This window comes from Coregonus clupeaformis, chromosome 33, assembly GCF_020615455.1.
Source record: "Coregonus clupeaformis isolate EN_2021a chromosome 33, ASM2061545v1, whole genome shotgun sequence".
Classification (NCBI taxonomy): Eukaryota; Metazoa; Chordata; class Actinopteri; order Salmoniformes; family Salmonidae; genus Coregonus; species Coregonus clupeaformis.
In genome coordinates this window covers 34,054,965-34,076,808 of record NC_059224.1, presented here as the reverse complement: position 1 = coordinate 34,076,808, position 21,844 = coordinate 34,054,965, and the positions used below count along the sequence as shown (strand labels likewise).

Sequence of the window (21,844 nt, the reverse complement as noted above, 5' to 3'; positions counted from 1 at the left end):
ATTTCCCTGGTTCTCATCATTACAATGTTCCTCAGACTGAATGGACTTCAAAGGAATCAGTATTAGTCATTTGACTGTGAGGGGAAAGGGGTTTTGATAATAAACCATGCCGATCTAACACAGGGGGTATTAATTTCTGGAAGAGATTAATTAGTCAGTGATGATAAATGTGCGGTTCGGAGGCCCTTTATAAAAATGTCTGCGTGTCGGTTATGGCGTAATTGGACTCTGTCACAGGCGATCACTGTGTGGGACAGGTGTAACTTTGACATTGTAGCTCTGTAGTTTGGTGCTTATAAATAAATCAATATGTTATCCTCTATTGACCCCTACCAGACAGGTACTGCTGTTATGGCTTTCAATTGATATACCTATTGTTATCTCCGCTGAGCAGGGAACATCCGCATACTATTGGCTGTTTTAGAGGGGAAAGTGCCTTTGACTGCTCTATGTTGTCTCACATCTCTCCCCCATCCTTCTCTCACATCTCTCCCCCATCCTTCTCTCTCATCTCTCCCCCATCCTTCTCTCACATCTCTCCCCCATCCTTCTCTCTCATCTCTCTATTTCTTCACTCGCCATCCTTCTGTCATTCCTCCTCCATCCATCCTTCCATCCGCTCTCATACCTCTTTCCTCCATCCATCCTCACCTCAGTTTAAAGAGTTTGATCAGATCATGAAGTCGGACCCTGACCACCTGGCAGAGCTGGTCAAGAAGGTCAACCAGTGGCTCATCTGCAGCCGCTGGAAGAAGGTCCAGTGGTGTTCCCTCTCTGTCATCAAATGTGAGTAACATCATGATCTTGCTACCTACCACATCACCATTATACACCAGGGCCTGTATTCACAAAGCGTCTCAGAGTAGGAGTGCTGATCTAGGGTCAGTTTTCCCAATTAGGTCATAATGAATACAATTATATGGACAGGGGAGACCTGATCCTAGATCAGCTCACCTATGCTGATATGCTTTGTGAACACGTGTTTTAGGAGACAAATGGTTTAAAGTGATTGCACCAGTTGCGCCGACCCAATTCCGATCATACTGGCTCTGGCCATCTGTTTTGTGTGGAGATATAATCAGACCGCCTCATTTTAAACTTCTTCAACCTGGGCCAAGATATTGCTTTTTCCTCCATTACTCTAACGTGCTGTGGGGATGTGTTGGCAGACAGTTCACCTCAGTCCTTCAGATATGATCTATTACTTGCCCAGACAGTATACACTGAGTGTACAAAACATTAGGAACACCTGCTCTTTCCATGACACAGACTGACCAGGATAATTCAATCAGTGTAAATGAAGGGGTGGAGACAGGTTGAAGGATTGTGTATGTGTGCCATTCAGAGGGTGAATGGGCAAGACAAAAGTTTTAAGTGCCTTTGAACCGGGAAGTAGGTACCATGCGCACTGATTTGAGTGTTTTAAGAACTGCAACGCTGCTGGGTTTTTCAAGCTCAACAGTTTCCCTTGTGTATCAAGAATGCTCCACCACCCAAAGGACATCCAGCCAACTTGACACAACTGTGGGAAGCATTGGAGTCAACATGGGCCAGCATCCCTATGGAACATGTTCGAGAGTAGAGTCCATGCCCTGACGAATTGAGGCTGTTCTGAGGGCAAAAGGTGGTGCAACTCCTTGGGTGTGCGTCCCAAATGGCACCCTATCCCCTATGTAGTGCATAGGGCTCTGGTCAAAAGTAGTGCACTAATAAGGGATTAGAGTGCTATTTGGGATATACACTTAGTCACAGACAATCTTTGACCCATTGGGTTTACCTCTCACTGAGGCAACATTTCCATATCGTTTGCTCTTTCTGTGTGAATTACCGCTGTGGAGTGTACTGTGCAGCGTGTCCCCAATATTCATTTAGCAACGGCACACCGCAGGTCTGGTCTGTGGGTGTCTGGGCTCTCATTGTCACGTTCTCTCTCCTTTCTCTCTCTCTCTCTCTCTCTCTCTCCTTTCTCCCTCTCTCCCTTCTCTCTCTCCCTCTCTCTTGCTCCATGTCTCCCACAGTGAAGAATAAGATGATGTACCGCGCCAGTGCCTGCATCAAGATGCAGAAGACTGTGCGCATGTGGCTGTGCAGGAGGAAGCACAAGCCGCGGTGGGTATCCTCTAATCCCTCCCTCCCTCCCTCCCTCCTTCCCTCCACCTCTTCCTCGTTATACTGCACTTTCAATCAATCAATCAATCAATTTTATTTTATATAGCCCTTCTTACATCAGCTAATATCTCGAAGTGCTGTACAGAAACCCAGCCTAAAACCCCAAACAGCTAGTAATGCAGGTGTAGAAGCACGGTGGCTAGGAAAAACTCCCTAGAAAGGCGAAAACCTAGGAAGAAACCTAGAGAGGAACCAGGCTATGAGGGGTGGCCAGTCCTCTTCTGGCTGTGCCGGGTGAAGATTATAACAGAACCATGCCAAGATGTTCAAAAATGTTCATAAGTGACAAGCATGGTCAAATAATAATCAGGAATAAATCTCAGTTGGCTTTTCATAGCCGATCATTAAGAGTTGAAAACAGCAGGTCTGGGACAGGTAGGGGTTCCATAACCGCAGGCAGAACAGTTGAAACTGGAATAGCAGCAAGGCCAGGCGGACTGGGGACAGCAAGGAGTCACCACGGCCGGTAGTCCCGACGTATGGTCCTAGGTGCTCAGGTCTCTCAGTTGGCTTTTCATAGCCGATCATTAAGAGTTGAAAACAGCAGTAGCTCAGGGGTGCCAGGCTGCTTAGCACATCATGCATGCATCTCCACGGAGACAGTCTTCTCTGTACCAGCTGGTGCCGCAAGGCTCTGTCTTATTATTTTTGTAAACGCTCCAGGAGATCTGTACTGATTACCACAGGGCCCGGTTGCATAAAACACCTTAAGTTCATTTTCCCCTTATCTTTTCCCTTACAATTTCCTTAATTTTAAGTCAGTTGCACAACACATTTTAAGGTGTAGTTCCCCCTTAAATTAAGTGAAAAGGTTAAGGGTGCCAGTGAGGTCCCTTAACTGCTTCATTCAGTATGGATATCAATGTAAACAGTATTTGTGGAGGTGAATGTTGCTTTCATCTGTTCTGGTTACAAAAGGAAAACATCAACCAGCTAGCTACTTAGCTAAACAATGGAAGGTGCACAATCCATGGCTACAAAGCTAGCTGGCTAGTTAGCTATAGGTACTCTGTAAGCTAGCTTGTTGCACTAGAAAGCAATATAATAAGTAACAAGAAACATGGTTTATTATCGTCTGAAGCAATTTGTTTATCCTGTCTTGATTGTAGATGTTCTATTTTGCTATCTCACAAAATGAAAGCTCTCTTTGATGAGACATTTAGTCAGTGAATCAGGTCGTGTCCATGGTAACCAGATATTCTTTCTGCCATACATGCCTTCAAACTACTGTAATGCCCTTACCTAAGGAAATATTTGAGGGGCTCTATGCAATGCCCTTAAACAATTCCCTTAGGTAAGGGAACATTATTCCTTAAGGTAAACCCTTAAGATGTTTTATGCAACTGGGCTCAGAGCCTCTAGGTCAGTGGGACGGGGGTTACCATACGATTTTGTAATTCTTTGAAAACCAACTGTCTTTGACAAACTGTGTGTGTGTGTGGTACAGGATCGACGGGCTGGGTAAGGTTCGTAACCTGAAGAACAGGATGGATAAGTTCAACGAGGTTATCGCCGGCCTGAAGGAGGGCAAGCAGGAGATGAGCAAGCAGATCCAGGAGCTGGATGTCTCCATCAACGCAACCATGGTCAAAATCAAGGTCTGTGAGATAATACCACCAGCCTTCCATTCTGCAACCTCTCTGAGTTCTATGAAATCTCTCCTTTCTGCTTTTAAGTCAAACTTCTACATAACCCCTTCTTTCTCCTCTTGTCTATAAATCCAAAAACGTCTATTTCGTCAAGAACGTTTGTTGGAACTCTGTATTTCAATATTCATTATTTCTACACATTCAACTTTGAAAACCTCTATACAACTTGCTCTCACATCTCTGTATATCTCTGTATTTCATGATTTCTTGTTTTCCTCCATATTCAACATTGTTTTTGAATGTCAATACCCCAGCATGTGTATAGAATCAAAGTGTATGAGATCGGCTCAAGCATTCCTACAGTCAAACTTCTCCCTTCAACTATTTTCAAAAACTCTAGCTCTATTCTTTTCCAGAAATCAAAGACATGCATGTCATGTTTTCTTCTCACCTCCATATTTCATAATTCATTATTTCTCAACATTCAACATTGTTTTCTGAACATCATTACGCCAGTATGTGCATAGAATCCACTCAACGTCAAAGACGTGTCCCAAATAGCGCCCTATTCCCAATATTGTGCGCTACATTTGACTGGTCAAAAATAGTCCACTATATAGGAAATAGGGTGCTGTTTGGGATGCAGGCATTGTGCCTATAACGCATTCATCCCAGTGTGGAATATTTAACACATGGTGGATAGTTGGAGGAAAGCTCTACCTGTTAATAATGGGCTTCAGCCAGCCAGATGGTGTGCAATTATGGCAGGCTCAGTGTACAGACTATGAATTTTGGGGAACCTCTGGGGTATGAAGACTTTTAAATGAGGGCAGCTTTGACTGCCGTAATTCACCCCCCTGTGTCAATAATTTTCTCTCATTTTGCGAGTAGCATAATACAGGGTTTGTTATTTATTCACAGGACCTGATGTTGTTTTGGCAGCTGTGCTGTATTTTTGAATCTGTCCCTCTCTCTCTCTACCCGTTGGCATTGTGGCTTTCTTTGAAGCTAGGAGATATTTTTCATCATAGATGAGGCTGAATTTAATAGGATGCCTCAGTCCACGGGCTATGATCTGCATTTTGAGAGGATATGCATCTTGTCTCAGAGAGCCGTGTATATTAACTTTTGACTTCACTTAATGATGGTAGCGTGATCCGTGAAAAAGCATGGTAAACATTTAATTCCTTTGCGTCCAACTGATTTGTTAGCCTTTTAAAGGTGAAACGTTTTATTGTATAGAGTCGTGGGCCTTTTAAGGTGAAACTAACATCAAGTGCTGCTAAGTGTGACTTCAGAGTCTGATGTCGTAGACAAAGCATAATTCAACGGATGTTTGGGTTATGAAAACCGAGTGAGGAGACGCTCTGTATCCGTGTCCTCGGGCGATAGTAGAGCACATCAAACACAGGCCCACAGCTGCGGAGCAGAATAAGGCCTTCTGATAAAAGGTTACTTTGACTGCAGATGCGTATGAATATTCATCAGCAGCAGAGAGTGTTGCTATAACACATTTGCCTCTAATTCAAACCTACACCACTGTCTGTGGAAGCTCTGTAAATGCCAGCAGTCACAAATGTAGGGCTCTGATTGGGATGAATGTGTGAGTGCTCAGGGAAGGAGATTGCACCCAACAGAAATATGAACTTGAATACCCTCCCAGGCCATCAAGACCAATTAGTTGAGGCATGGGTCTTGATGGTCCGGGAAGGTGTTCCAGTTTGTATTTCTCTTTGCTGCAAGGAGACACTTGCTGAATCCCAAACCAGTCCCTTCCCCTTGCCCCTCGGCCCTCCATTTGCGAAAGTGTCCAAACCTGAGGGAGTGAAAATTGAGTATGTAGGGGCTAATTAGACCCTTCGATAGCCAATTCGACCGAGCCAGCAAGGCTGCCAAAGCGTTATCCCTACACGCACCACGATTTTGTATTAGTTTGTGTTTGTGGTTTCAAGGGTAAAATGAAATCTCTCTGTCTCACACCTTACCTGTCCCTGTGTCCTACTCCCCCCTCAATGTAGAGATGGGGTGGACACTGCACCCTATACAGTGAGGGAAAAAAGTATTTGATCCCCTGCTGATTTTGTACGTTTGCCCACTGACAAAGAAATGATCAGTCTATAAATTTAATGGTAGGTTTATTTGAACAGTGAGAGACAGAATAACAACAAAGAAATCCAGAAAAACGCATGTAAAAAAATATATAAATTGATTTGCATTTTAATGAGGGAAATAAGTATTTGACCCCTCTGCAAAACATGACTTAGTACTTGATGGCAAACCCTTGTTGGCAATCACAGAGGTCAGACGTTTCTTGTAGTTGGCCACCAGGTTTGCACACATCTCAGGAAAGATTTTGTCCCACTCCTCTTTGCAGATCTTCTCCAAGTCATTAAGGTTTTGAGGCTGACGTTTGGCAACTCAAACCTTCAGCTCCCTCCACAGATTTTCAATGGGATTAAGGTCTGGAGACTGGCTAGGCCACTCCAGGACCTTAATGTGCTTCTTCTTGAGCCACTCCTTTGTTGCCTTGGTCGTGTGCTTTGGGTCATTATCATGCCGGAATATCCATCCACGACCCATTTTCAATGCCCTGGCTGAGGGAAGGAGGTTCTCACCCAAGATTTGACGGTACATGGCCCCGTCCATCGTCCCTTTGATGCGGTGAAGTTGTCCTGTCCCCTTAGCAGAAAAACACCCCCAAAGCATAATGTTTCCACCTCCATGTTTGACGGTGGGGATGGTGTTCTTGGGGTCATAGGCAGCATTCCTCCTCCTCCAAACACGGCGAGTTGATTTGATGCCAAAGAGCTCCATTTTGGTCTCATCTGACCACAACACTTTCACCCAGTTCTCCTCTGAATCATTCAGATGTTCATTGGTAAACTTTAGACGGGCATGTATATGTGCTTTCTTGAGCAGGGGGACCTTGCGGGCGCTGCAGGATTTCAGTCCTTCACGGCGTAGTGTGTTACCAATTGTTTTCTTGGTGACTATGGTCCCAGCTGCCTTGAGATCATTGACAAGATCATCCCGTGTAGTTCTGGGCTGATTCCTCACCGTTCTCATGATTATTGCAACTCCACGAGGTGAGATCTTGCATGGAGCCCCAGGCCGAGGGAGATTGACAGTTATTTTGTGTTTCTTCCATTTGCGAATAATCGTACCAACTGTTGTAACCTTCTCACCAAGCTGCTTGGCGATGGTCTTGTAGCCCATTCCAGCCTTGTATAGGTCTACAATCTTGTCCCTGACATCCTTGGAGAGCTCTTTGGTCTTGGCCATGGTGGAGAGTTTGGAATCTGATTGATTTATTGCTTCTGTGGACAGGTGTCTTTTATACAGGTAACAAACTGAGATTAGGAGCACTCCCTTTAAGAGTGTTCTCCTAATCTCAGCTCGTTACTTGTATAAAAGACACCTGGGAGCCAGAAATCTTTCTGATTGCGAGGGGGTCAAATACTTATTTCCCTCATTAAAATGCAAATCAATTTATAACATTTTTGACATGCGTTTTTCTGAATGTTTTTGTTGTTATTCTGTCTCTCACTGATCAAATAAACCTACCATTAAAATTATAGGCTGATCTTTTCTTTGTCAGTGGGCAAACGTACAAAATCAGCAGGGGATCAAATACTTTTTTCCCTCACTGTACATGTTTGTTCTTGCTTAGTCTTTACTGAATTCAATAAAATTCTGCCATTTTGGCTGCTGCCTTTTTCACGGGGTGCTACTCTACTCTCCCCTCAGACCACAGTCATGACCCGCATGGACATCGACCACGAGTACCAGGCCCTGGTGACCCGGTCAGAGCAACTGCTGACCGCCATGCAGAACAAGAAGAAGGAGGAGGAGGAGAAGGAGCGACTGAAGAAGATCCAGGAAGAGATGGAGAGAGAGAAGAAGAGGAGGGAGGAGGAGGAGCAGCGCCGCAAGCAGGACGAAGAGGACAGGCGCCTGTGAGTGGAGAGGGATGGAGGGATGGAGAGATAGAGGGATGAAAAGAGAGTGTAGAGGTGCTCAGACACATTAGTCATGCTTAGTGTCCTCCCCTCTTTCCATTGGTGTATAAAACCCTTAAGCAGAACTAATGGCCCATTGTATCCGTCACTAGATCCTAATTTAAGGCATTAGAGACGACTACCAAAACTTTATGGACCTCCGACAACTCTGCCAACTTTATATGCCTGGTAACTGAAGGGCATCGTCATGGAAATGGTCTAATAATTAGGCCTACCTACTGCTGAAGCACTTTGAGCATGACCGTGTCAGAGGACCTTGATAGCCATAGATGTCGTAATGCAATTATCAGGGCTCTTCCAGTGGTCCCACAGGGTGGATTATTTATTGGTTGGTTCCAATTTAATTGATTAATCTGTTTCACCTCCCTTAGTTCTGTAGCAGCGTCCTACCAGGGTGGATAAAGTATTGATATACAAACTGTATGACCTTGACTAGGACTGAGGAACTGCTGTATAGTAGAGTAGAGGCTCTTTCCATTACTTATGGTACAGTATTGATTAGGAAGTCCAACCTTAATGACTCGCTGTGACACCAGACCCTAACAGCCTTTCTTATTCTCCCTCTTCCTCAGGAAAGCGGAGATGGAGCTGAAGAGAAAACATGAGGAAGAGGAGCGGAAGAAGAGAGAAGAAGAGGAGAGGAAGCTTCAGGTTATTGACAGTGTTCTTCTTCCCCTGTTTGGTTTCTCCTTGTCAATGTGTGCCGCAGGGTGTAGTACAATGCTCCACTTCTCAATGTTCTCTGGCAGATGAACTCCCTCAAACTCAAACTTCTGTGCTGCTCTTCTACCCCACCTCTATCTCGCTCTCGCTGTCGCTCTCACGCTCTCACGCTCTCTCTCTCAATTCAATTAAATTTGCTTTATTGGCATGACGTTACAATGTACATATTGCCAAAGCTTACTTTGGATATTTACACTTAACATAATTAAAATAATAATAATCAATATTGTCAACGGGACAACAGTAACAACAATAATCAAGGGTCAAAATAACCATTGAACAATAACAATATAGAGGACATGTGCAGGTTGGTTGGTCTGTCAGACACTGTCCCTCGTCTTATTAGTGGCAGCAATGTAGTGCGCTGCCAACCCACAGCTCTCTGCGTCCTCCCCCAACAGGACGGGTAGCCTGTTCTCATCAGAGAGGTCTTTGAAACCTTGAAAAATTGTTTCAAATTTGGGGAAATGACACTCTAATTGTTTTATATTTTTGACATTTTGTCAGGAAATGCAGCTCTGTCTCAGGTTCTGCTGTGGTGCAGTGGTTGCACAGCCTTTCCTCTACAGGGAGCCAGGTTTTCCTGTGTCTACCCTTCTCATGGCAAGGCTGTGCTCACTGAGCCTGTACTTTGTCAATGTTTTTCTAAGGCTTTGATCAGTAACAATGGTCAAATAGTTAGCCACGGTGTACTGTCGATTTAGGGCCAAATAGCACTGCATTTTACTTTGTGCCTGTGTTTCCCAATAAGCAATGTAGTTTTGTTTTGACTGTGTTGTAATTTGGTTTAGTCTGATTGATTGGATGTTCTGGTCCTGAGGCTTCAGTGTGTTAGTAGAACAGGTTTGTGAACTCAGCCCCAGGACCAGCTGGATGAGGGGACTCTTTTTTTCTTTGCTCAGCTCTTGGCATTGCAGGGCTTGGTAATGATATGAGAGGGGGTCACTGTATTTTAGATGTTTCCAAAACTTAATTGCTATTTTTTGAGTTTGTATTATTAGTGGATATTGGCCTAATTCTGCCATGCATGCATTGTTTGTAGTTTTCCTCTGGACATGTAGGAGAATCTTACAGAACTGTGCATGCAGGGTTTCAATGGGGTGTTTGTCCCATTTGGTGAAATCTTGTTTTGCAAGTGGACCCCACACCTCGCTGCCATAAAGTGCAATTGGTTCAATGACACGTTCAATTCGTTTTAGCCGAATTTTAAGAGGTATTTCAATTTGATTTTCTTTTTTATGGCATAGAATGCCCTGCGTGCTTTCTCTCTGTTCATTCACTGCATCATTAAGGTGTCCAGTTGAGCTTATTTTTAAACCTAAGTAATTGTAGTGTGTGCAGTACTCTACATATTTTGTACCAATTGAGAACTTTGGTCTAATTCCCTGAAACTTTGGTCTATCTTCTCTGGAAAATCATTATTTTACTCTTTTTGGGGTTTACTGTTTACGGTCCAGGCTCTGCTGTAGGCCATGTGCTGTGGTTGACAGCAGGCATAGGTCATCTGCGAAGAGCAGGCATTTAACCTCTGAATTGTGGAGACTTAACACCAGGGGCTGGGGATTTTTCTAGAATAGTGGCCAATTCGTTTATGTAAATATTGAAGAGTGCAGGGCTCAGATTGCAACCCTGGCGAAGGCCCTGCCCCTGGTTAAAGAATTCTGTTATTTTCGTGACAATTTTGATGCTGCACGTATTGATTTAATTATGCAATATGTTTTACCCCCTACACCACTTTCAATAACTTTGTAGAACAGTCCTGTATGCCAAATAGAATCAAATGCTTTTTGGAAGTCGATAAAGCAACGGTACATTTTGGTATTAATTTGGTGGACATGTTTATCTATCAGGGTGTGTAGGGTGTAAATATGATCGGTCGTGCAACGTTTTGGTATAAATCCAATTAGGCTTTTACTCAAGACATTGTGCTTATTAAGTACATTTAGAACTCTTACATTTATAATACTACAGAACATTTTCCCCAGGTTACTGTTCACACAAATGCCTCTGTAATTGTTAGGGTCAAATTTGTATCCGTTCTTAAAGATTGGGGTTATGAGTCCTTGATTCCAGATATCAGGGAAATAACCTACACTCAGGATCAAATTAAACAGTTTTAATATAGCCAATTGACATTTTGCACTAGTGAATTTGAGCATCTCATTTAGGATGCCATCAGGTCCGCATGCTTTTTTAAATTTGAGGGCCTGAAGTTTCTTATAGAGCTCCTGGTCAGTAATTGGGGAGTCCAATGGATTTTGATTGTCCTTTATAGCTTTTTCTAATCCATTCAACTTCTCATGAATTTGGCATTGTTCTGCATTTATGTCAATTTGAACGGTGTTGTAGAGTGTTTTAAAATGGGTTGTCCATATGTCACCATTTTATATCGCTAATTCCTCGTTTTTATTTTTTTATTTTTTTCCCAATTTTGCCAGAAGTTGTTTGTGTTTATGGACTCCTCAATTAGTGTCAGCTGCTTGCTTTTGTACTGTGCTTTATTGGTTCTGAGTGTACGTTTATAGAGTTTTAAAGTCTCACAGTAATGAAGGCGTAATTCACCATTATTTGGGTCTCTGTGCTTTTGGTTTGATAGTGTTCTAAGTTTTTTCCTTATAATTCTACAATCTGCATCAAACCAGTTGTCATCTGTGGTCTTTTTAGTTTTTTATACATTTACGTTGTGCTTCTTTTGCAGTTTGCCTGAATATATACAGTGGGGAGAACAATTATTTGATACACTGCCGAATTTGCAGGTTTTCCTACTTACAAAGCATGTAGAGGTCTGTAATTTTTATCATAGGTACACTTCAACTGTGAGAGACGGAATCTAAAACAAAAATCCAGAAAATCACATTGTATGATTTTTAAGTAATTAATTTGCATTTTATTGCATGACATAAGTATTTGATCACCTACCAACCAGTAAGAATTCCGTCTCTCACAGACCTGTTAGTTTTCTTTAAGAAGCCCTCCTGTTCTCCACTCATTACCTGTATTAACTGCACCTGTTTGAACTCGTTACCTGTATAAAAGACACCTGTCCACACACTCAATCAAACAGACTCCAATCTCTCCACAATGGCCAAGACCAGAGAGCTGTGTAAGGACATCAGGGATACAATTGTAGACCTGCACAAGGCTGGGATGGGCTACAGGACAATAGGCAAGCAGCTTGGTGAGAAGGCAACAACTGTTGGCGCAATTATTAGAAAATGGAAGAAGTTCAAGATGACGGTCAATCACCCTCGGTCTGGGGCTCCATGCAAGATCCCACCTCGTGGGGCATCAATGATCATGAGGAAGGTGAGGGATCAGCCCAGAACTACACTGCAGGACCTGGTCAATGACCTGAAGAGAGCTGGGACCACAGTCTCAAAGAAAACCATTAGTAACACACTACGCCGTCATGGATTAAAATCCTGCAGTGCACGCAAGGTCCCCCTGCTCAAGCCAGCGCATTTCTAGGCCCGTCTGAAGTTTGCCAATGACCATCTGGATGATCCAGAGGAGGAATGGGAGAAGGTCATGTGGTCTGATGAGACAAAAATAGAGCTTTTTGGTCTAAACTCCACTCGCCGTGTTTGGAGGAAGAAGAAGGATGAGTACAATCCCAAGAACACCATCCCAACCGTGAAGCATGGAGGTGGAAACATCATTCTTTGGGGATGCTTTTCTGCAAAGGGGACAGGATGACTGCACCGTATTGAGGGGAGGATGGATGGGGCCATGTATCGCGAGATCTTGGCCAACAACCTCCTTCCCTTAGTAAGAGCATTGAAGATGGGTCGTGGCTGGGTCTTCCAGCATGACAACGACCCGAAACACACAGCCAGGGCAACTAAGGAGTGGCTCCGTAAGAAGCATCTCAAGGTCCTGGAGTGGCCTAGCCAGTCTCCAGACCTAAACCCAATAGAAAATCTTTGGAGGGAGCTGAAAGTCCATATTGCCCAGCGACAGCCCCGAAACCTGACGGATCTGGAGAAGGTCTGTATGGAGGAGTGGGCCAAAATCCCTGCTGCAGTGTGTGCAAACCTGGTCAAGACCTACAGAAAACGTATGATCTCTGTAATTGCAAACAAAGGTTTCTGTACCAAATATTAAGTTCTGCTTTTCTGATGTATCAAATACTTATGTCATGCAATAAAATGCAAATTAATTACTTAAAAATCATACAATGTGATTTTCTGGATTTTTGTTTTAGATTCCGTCTCTCACAGTTGAAGTGTACCTATGATAAAAATTACAGACCTCTACATGCTTTGTAAGTAGGAAAACCTGCAAAATCGGCAGTGTATCAAATACTTGTTCTCCCCACTGTATATATATATATATATATATATATATATATATATATATATATATACATACATACATACATATACATACAGCTCTGGAAAAATTAAGAGACCACTGCAAATGTTTCTTAAATCAGCATCTCTACATGTATGACTTCCATTCCAGTGTCTGTTGAATTCCAACACAGACACACCTCATTCTACTGAATTAGGTACTGATTAGGTGATCACCTGAACCAAATCTTATTTAACAAGGAAAAGTATAAAAACCACTGCTGTGGTCATCACTATCCTCTTGCAATAGGACCAGCTGGATGGCAAAAACAGTGCTAATAGTACCTCAAAAGTAATTTTAATCAAAAAATAACTATTGACCATGCCAAAAGTTTTGAGTGAGGAAAAGAAGGGTTCAATACTGGCTTTACTGGCAGAGGGATACAGTGAGCGTCAGGTTGCTTCCATCCTTAAAATGTCAATGACGGCGGTTCATAAGAACAAGTTCAAGCAGCAGACATTGGGGACAACAAAGCTACAGACTGGCAGAGGGCGAAAAAACGACTCTCTACTGACCGGGATGACCACCAACTCATTCGAATGTCACTCAACAACCGTAGGATGACATCAAGTGACCTACAAAAAGAATGGCAAACGGCAGCTTGGGTGAAGTGCACGGCGAAAAACCCCCAGAGAAACTGATCATTTTGCAGTGGTCTCTTAATTTTTTTCCAGATCTGTATATAGAGTTGATGTTTTTTACTGCTAAATTGATGCCTTCTTTGCGCAAAGGAACACCTCTTTTTCTGTCAGTACAAGTTATTTTTTCAGTTTTAACCAAATGTAATATTTACCAATTTTGATGGTTGATCAATTAGATTTTGTTGTTCGGATTTGTACCAAATTATCAATCCTCCAGAGTCTCTGCCTCTATTGACAGAGCTGTGTTTCTGTGACAGCACAATTACCTCTCTGTAGCCTGTGGGACAGTGAGTGACAATGTCTGCCTTACACCATGTGTTTTGCAGAATGATGACGTCAACATCTTTAAGATTTGTTGGGAACTCCAGTGCTAAATTCTTCAGTCCAAAGGTTGATGAGTTTAGGCCCTTAATGTTCCACATGGTAACTGATAGCTTTAGATTTCATGTTGCAAAAAGAAAGAACAGCACAGTCAAAAATACAGTAACTACTAACTACTAAGTTAAGAGTGAGATAAACAGGATAACAGCAAACATTTGTTCTGTTATATATATCATTTGTATATTCCTATTCATTGAACAAGTAAACTTTTAGTACAGTGTGTGTGTGTGGAGCTGTTTAATCTCACTCAACCCTACAGGGTTCTCCTGTCCTCTGAGGACCTCCGCGTAGCTGCGCTGGTCCTGCTGTTGGGCCCTGTGGAGTGGAGTGGGGCCAGGTCTGGGCCGGGGAGTTTCCTCTCTGGTCTGGTAGAGGTGATGGTCTGGTGCGGGGTAGTAGGCTGGGCCCGGTCCAGTCTGGCTAAGCTGATGGAAGTGGTGATGCTCTGGTGGTGGGTGGGGCCTGTGGGGTGTGCTGGCACTCTCTCTCACACTCTCGCTCTCTCTCTCTCATTAACTCTCATTCACTCTCGCTCTCGCTCTCATTCGCTCTCGCTCTCATTCGCTCTCGCTCTCATTCACTCTCGCTCTCATTCACTCTCGCTCTCGCTCTCATTCACTCTCACTCTCGCTCTCATTCACTCTCTCTCTCATTCGCTCTCATTCACTCTCGCTCTCGCTCTCATTCGCTCTCGCTCTCATTCGCTCTCGCACTCATTCGCTCTCGCTCTCATTCACTCTCGCTCTCATTCACTCTCGCTCTCGCTCTCATTCACTCTCACTCTCGCTCTCATTCACTCTCGCTCTCATTCACTCTCGCTCTCGCGCTCATTCACTCTCGCTCTCGCTCTCATTCACTCTCACTCTCTCTCATTCACACACTCTCTCTCTCTCTCTCTTGCTCTCTCTCACATTATCTTACACTCTCTCTCTCACACACCCTCTCTCACACACTTACGCTCACTGTCTCTCATTCACTCTCTCGCTCACACTCTCTCACTCTCACTCGCTATCACGCTCTCATTCACTCTCTCGCTCACACTCTCTCTCTCTCTCTCTCATTCACTCTCTCACTCACTCTCTCTCACTCTCGCTCTCTCACACACTCTCTCTCTCTCTCTCTCTCTCTCTCTCTCTCTCTCTCTCTCTCACTCTCATTCACTGTCATTCTCTCTCTCTCTCTCTCTCTCTCTCTCTCTCTCTCTCTCTCTCTCTCTCTCTCTCTCTCTCACACTCCCCCTCTCTCACACTCCCCCTCTCTCACACTCTCTCATTCTCTCTCATTCACTTACTCACTGACTCTTTTTCTACACCCACTCACTCCAGTTCCGTAGAGATGGTTAGACTTCTGATGTTAATATACTGTCCATCTGGCTCCCCATGTTGTCCATCTGAAGAGGGATAGCACGACAGCACCCCAGAGATCTGACCCCGGATAATCTACAGGCTTTTAGCTTTTATTGCTGAAAACTGCACCCTAAAATCAGTGTCTGGCCTAGAGCCCACCCTGAGCCCGGGGCAGGGTTGGTGCTTACTCAAACAGCCTTTTTAACCTTTAGATTCACCATCACATTGGGCTTCTGTGTATGCGTTGGCATGAATATGCATGACTTGCATTGCAGATGTTTGAGTTTTGGGAGGAAAAGTCTACATCAAACATCCTCTAACTTTAGAGTGATGGTTTTTTCTCCACCTTCAATGGATCCTGTCATCCTGAACGGAATTTCTCTCAACGCAGGTGTTTCTCTGAACCCAAGTTCTCAATTGATCTTATTGCCAAAAAAAGTGTGATCTTCTTTTCAACCGTGCCACTTGTATTTTTCCCCAGTAGAAAACTTGACCAAAAGATAAATATGTGCTTGGCTTGGTACCGTGGACTCCATGCCGTAGTTGCACACCTTAAGGCTGCTTATCCCCTGACCCTGGATTGTGGCCAGCTCCTGTAGACTACAGCTAACAGCCCCTCAGGGACCCACAGGCAGAGGAAAGGCTCATTAGTGGATGTGCAAGGAGTCTAATCAGGCCATACCACACATATAGCCTCCTTCTCTATGTCTCTATTTGCTTAAGTCCCTGACACAGACTGTGGAGTGATACAGAGAGGGAGACAGAGAGAGAGACGGAGACAGAGAGAGAGACGGAGACAGAGAGAGAGACGGAGACAGAGAGGGAGACGGAGACAGAGAGGGAGACGGAGACAGAGAGGGAGACGGAGACAGAGAGGGAGACGGCGACTGAAAGAGGGAGACGGCGACTGAAAGAGGGAGACGGCGACTGAAAGAGGGAGACGGCGACTGAAAGAGGGAGACGGCGACTGAAAGAGGGAGACGGCGACTGAAAGAGGGAGACAGAGACGGAGACTGAAAGAGGGAGACAGAGACGGAGACTGAAAGAGGGAGACAGAGACGGAGACTGAAAGAGGGAGACAGAGACGGAGACTGAAAGAGGGAGACAGAGACGGAGACTGAAAGAGGGAGACAGAGACGGAGACTGGGACAGAGGGAGAGAGAGACGGAGACTGGGACAGAGGGAGAGAGAGACGGAGACTGGGACAGAGGGAGACAGAGACGGCGACTGGGACAGAGGGAGACAGAGACGGCGACTGGGACAGAGGGAGACAGAGACGGCGACTGGGACAGAGGGAGACAGAGACGGCGACTGGGACAGAGGGAGACAGAGACGGCGACTGGGACAGAGGGAGACAGAGACGGCGACTGGGACAGAGGGAGACAGAGACGGCGACTGGGACAGAGGGAGACAGAGACGGCGACTGGGACAGAGGGAGACAGAGACGGAGACTGGGACAGAGGGAGACAGAGACGGGGACTGGGACAGAGGGAGACAGAGACGGAGACTGGGACAGATGGAGACAGAGAGGGAGACTGGGACAGAGGGAGAGAGAGACGGAGACTGGGAGACGGGAGGGAGACTAAAGAAGGTACCAAAGGGAGTATCACCCAATCTTGTGAACCTGCAGTCATCCCAAACCTGCAGCGACGAGCTGCTATTTTGAGAGCACTGTCAAATGTCATGCCCATGTTATATACATCTTCTTCATACAAGGCGTTTTTGGTGCCCTTCATGAGTCTGGCTTGGGCAGGGAATTACTTATGAAAATGTGTTCATAAGGACATGGTGCAGGCAGGACCATCCATCATATTACTGGGTCCATCTGCCTCCCCCACTCCCCTCTCCAAGAACCACAGGTCACCCACAGCGTAAGAGAGGAAATGAGGCTGTCCTCTGACTCGCCTCTCACTCCCACAGGGCTCATGCTGGCTTGGGTGTGTTATTGGATGCTGTACTTAGTGGATTTGTGCTTGTGTGTTACAACATGCTGGGGTATGTGTCATACTGTGTGTGTGTGTGCGTGTATATTAAAATAAACTGTCTCTGCAGGCGGAGATGGATGTTCAGCTGGAGGCTGAGCGGGAGGAGGAGGCGGCGCGCCAGAACATCCTGGAGCAGGAGAGACGCGACAGGGAGCTGGCCATGAGGATCGCCCAGAGCGAGGCTGAACTCATCCCAGAGGAGAGCCAGAACGACGCAGGCCTGCGCAGGTAACAGCTCACTAACACAGCTAACACACCTCCATACACCATCTGTAGCCCTCTGATGCGAAGCAGAGATGAGGACTTTGGACCTGGAGAAACGGAAATCTCTGAGCGTCTGTAGGCCTGCCTAACCAATCTCTTTTCTTCTTCTCTTCTCCCAGTAACGGCACCTCAGGTGTTCCATCGTCCCCAGAGAGAGCTACGTAAGACACCAAGATTTAACCCCTTAATCCCCCCCAGTCCAACCTAAACCTGACCACCCCCCTGACCCCTGAAACATAACTACCCTGCATGCTGTAGCAATCTGCCTTACCTCTTACAGGCAAACACAGCCATTGATTGATGATAGGCTAATTATGATATTTAAACAAACTCATAATTCAACTTCAGTTAAAGAGTGCGGTCTTTCGATTCAGAATCACCTTTTATTCACCAAGTACATTTACATGTACCAGGAGTTTGACTGAGCTCACTCTAAATATCAATCAGTCCACTTATTTTCTAATTATTGTCAGAGGAATGATCTGTCCTTTTAACCAGTCAAAGAAAGAGGGAAAGGAAGCACCTTTTCTTCCACTTCCTGATTGGCTCCTGCAGTGTGTACAGTGTTAGAGCCCCATTGTAATCCTCATCATTCTCTTGTTGCAGTGGAGCTGGTGGATCTCAAAAGCTCAAGGGCATGTCCATGTAGGTTCCTTTTAAACATCACCTTCACCATGTGGAAACACACCTTCAGCACGCTTGCACTTCTTTAAATTCAGACGAGGTGCACATAGAATATCACACTGTATATATTTTCTATTTAGGAACTAATAAGGATCTGCACGTCTTTTGCTTAAAACTTTTGCATGCTTTTGTCGTCTTTTAGTATCGAGGCTGAAAAGAATGCGTTGTTGAAAAGCAACGGCTAGGCTGACTGCCCTGGCCGTCATCCTGATATTACTCATCTATTCTACTGTGTGCTGTAGCAGCATCTGCCAACTAGACCTCTGCTCCCCACAGCATTCCCACAGCCCCTGAACTGCACCGCTCCAACTCACTAACCTACGTTTGATGGATGTGTCACATTTTTAATCCTAGACATGCTGATGTGCACTCACCTGTATGTCACACTCTGAAATGGTGTTTTGAAGGGTCATAAAGGATTTGCCATATGGTTACTTTCTTTACGAGCCACTGTTCCTGTCAATTTAAAACATTTCTTGGAAATGCGCTTTCTCATCAGGTAATAAGAAATTGCTTTGAAGAACAGTGATACAGGTTCTAGGCAGAGCATAGCTATTCGAATGTACACATTCTCTCAGTTTGCGTCACCTGAGAGTGTGCAAACCGGGAAGAGAAGCTCTCGTAATTGTGACATTTTCATCCTTAAAACAACAGGCGTGAGAACATCAGAGTGGTGAGTTTAATCAGTGGCCCTGTAGTTCAAATCAAAGTTTATTGGTCGCGTAAGCAGATGTAGTGAAGTGCTTGTCTTTGTAGCTGCAACAGTTCACATGCTGAGCTCTTCTCACGGCCTCATGCTGAAACAATCACACACACATACAGATTTACATTTTAGTCATTTAACAGATAAAATTATCCAGAGTGACTTACAGGAGCAATTATGGTTAAGTGCCTTGCTCAAGGGCACATAGACAGATTTTTCACCTAGTCGGCTCAGGGATTCGAACCAGCAACCTTTTGGTTACTGGCCCAACGCTCTTAACCACTAGGCTACCTGCCGACCGATCAGCCTCTGTATGTCATGGCACCATGTGTGACCTGCTCAGGTGATTCAGTGACCAGTAAAGCAGCAGTGTTCCAGTTAGGGAGGGAGAGTGCGTTATCTTCCTGACTGCACATGCACACACACCTTTCTCTCTTTACACGCCTTCTTTCTCTCTCCTGTCTTACAACTGCAATCAATGTGACTGTTAGCTGGTATTGAAAGTGTCTCAGTGGTTCTAACTCTTATTATGCTGGGCTCATCATGTCCTTTTAGGGAGGAAATGGCCAAGGAAATGTCTGAGCTTCTATCTAGGTGGGTAGAAATCCTTTAAGTTCCATGAATGAAATCTCAGCTAATCGTTACAATCACTTCAAATCTCTGGATCAAAACATGTGTGATTCTGCGTATCAATACTAATCTTCTTAATAGAGATGTATCATCATAATTTGGGGTAATTCTTCATAATTCCACACAATTAACCATTATCGAGTATTCCTACACAATGGGGTAGGGCTCCCCACCATGCAAATGGATGGATGATTGGTTTCTTTTTAAGTTGTTAGATCTCAGACAATCCCTTACTTTTAGCTAGCTTTTGCTACTGGTAAGTAAATAATGGTGAGACTCACTCTTATACAACGGGGCCTCGTCATATGTTTGTTCAAACTATTATAGTTACTCACATTATATAAGTTAGCCATATCCTGATTCCTGGCCCACTGGTACTAGTAATAGAGCTCTTCTTTATTGGGATCCCAATTAGCTGACGCCATGGGGCCAGCCATCAGAATGACTGAATGAGAGACGTTTGCTGGAGCCCGGAGACCACACACCCAGCAGGCACTACTGTTACGTTCTCTGTTTACTAATTGGCTCAAGCCGCCTCCCACTACGCCTCATTTGGACACATGGCCATCGGCCACAGGAAGTGGGAGCAGAAGGTGCCCGGCCTGCTGGCCCAATGTCAATTGAGCTGTGTGCTTCTGGGTACCCGGAATAGCCACCAAGGGTGCGGGGCACGCGCCCCTGGTTGAAGAGGCTCAGTGGCTCAGTCAGCCAATAGGATTAGAGCGTGGCCGGCCTCAGGTGGCCCAGGGCCCGCTCCAGCCTCAGATCCAGAGAGTCAGTGTTCTAAAAGGGGCAAATCCCAGCCAGGATGTAATTAGCCCTGTCAGCAGTTAGCAGGAGGAGGAGTAGACAACAGAACAGACTAGCAACAAACAGCCACTCAGCTGGAGAGAGTAGAATGACACACAGGGCCAATTTCCCAACACAGATTAAGCCTAGTCCTTAATCTGTGTCAGGGAAACCGTCCCATACAGTGCTAAATGGCTGTTCATAGTTCAACAGAATGAAGCAGCACTGGAGCAGCTCCTTGACCAACTCAGTGGCCTTGTGGTTAGTGTCCGCCCTGAGATTGGAAGGTTGGGAGTCCGATTCCCGTCCGAGTTATACCAAAGACTGTAAACGTGGGACCCGATGTGTCTCTGCTTGGCACTCTGCATTAAGGAGAAAGATTAGGGGTAAGGCCCTGCGATAGACTTGCGTCCTGTCCAGGGGGTGTACTTGCACATCAAGCTGCCTCACGCTACAGAAACAGGAGATAGGCTCCTGCTCCTATGAGCCATTCCAGCTCCATACAGTTGGGTTGTGAATAGTCTGTTAGTGGTGTGGGGTTGTTGAATTTCTCTTGTACAGTACAGCTGCAGTTAACCTGACAAACTCCACATTTCACCCCTCATCATCCTGCTCCCAAACTCATCCAATTAAAATCGCAATATGTCATCATGTGATGTGAATTATGACCTTTGTGATCTCTCTCATTATGGATCCTGTAATTCTTGCTCCACTGTGGAGTAGGGTGAAGTTGCCCCTAGATGCTGAACTTGGGTCAGTTTAGAATTTTACCCACCAATTTTTAAGGATTGGGGGAGGGGACGCCGATCCTAGATCTGTACCTAGGGGAAACTTCACCCCAGAGTCTACTCTGGTTTTTGTTGTAACCCCACTGTTGGTTGTTTCTGTGCTGCCAGAGGCCCACAGGTTCAGGCCACCAAAGCTGCCGCTACTGCTGGAACCAAGAAGTACGAGCTCAGCAAGTGGAAGTATGCCGAACTGAGGGATGCCATTAACACATCCTGTGGTAAGAAAGTCAGCCATGCCGAATGTGTGGTTTGAAGATCATTTAGAAACTTGACTCTGACATTTTTACATTAAGAAATTGTACTGGGACATTTTTGCTGAGACACTGTCGCTGCTAACGATGCAATATTAAAAAATATTGAACTGTCAAACTGTTTTCTGAGCCTGGTGCGCTTCGGTCTAAAAGTGAGCTGTGATTTTACAGCTTTAACTTGCTCTATGGTTATTTATTAATGCCTACGTCATTATTTGATCACTTCCTTGTACATGAAAGTCAAATTCTTCTATCATTTGGTAGAACAGTTGGGTACCAGTGGTCAAACATAGCACACTATTTAGGGCAGGGGTCCTCAATTACATTAATCTGCGGGCCGTTTTTTGTTGTTGAGCGGATTGTTATAAATAATTTGTATACTGCAAGTTGACCACAAGAAGCCAAAACAGATAGTATTTGACCAAAACATAATTTCAAACCTTTGATTACATTGGGATACGATCAACTCTATTTATGTGTGGGAATACTTGGGAACTGGTTTCCTAAATTAAAAACACGTTGCGCTGAT

The 21,844-nt window shown here is 44.9% G+C and overlaps 1 protein-coding gene across 7 annotated transcripts in view; it reads left to right on the top strand.

The window, feature by feature from the left end:
- The window catches only part of LOC121549043 (unconventional myosin-VI), a 130,409-nt gene that overhangs the window by 94,962 nt on the left and 13,603 nt on the right, over positions 1 to 21,844 (top strand). For 2 of the 7 annotated variants that reach the window (XM_041860844.2, XM_045210254.1), the window contains exons 23-32: positions 657 to 786; positions 2,019 to 2,109; positions 3,617 to 3,767; positions 7,506 to 7,714; positions 8,350 to 8,428; positions 17,274 to 17,434; positions 17,590 to 17,631; positions 18,077 to 18,115; positions 19,413 to 19,451; positions 21,173 to 21,282. In XM_041860844.2, the coding sequence (XP_041716778.2) occupies positions 657 to 786; positions 2,019 to 2,109; positions 3,617 to 3,767; positions 7,506 to 7,714; positions 8,350 to 8,428; positions 17,274 to 17,434; positions 17,590 to 17,631; positions 18,077 to 18,115; positions 19,413 to 19,451; positions 21,173 to 21,282 (1,051 nt within the window). The remainder of the gene's footprint in view (positions 1 to 656; positions 787 to 2,018; positions 2,110 to 3,616; positions 3,768 to 7,505; positions 7,715 to 8,349; positions 8,429 to 17,273; positions 17,435 to 17,589; positions 17,632 to 18,076; positions 18,116 to 19,412; positions 19,452 to 21,172; positions 21,283 to 21,844) is intronic. The other 5 variants (XM_041860843.2, XM_041860842.2, XM_045210256.1 and 2 more) reach the window with 4 other exon arrangements.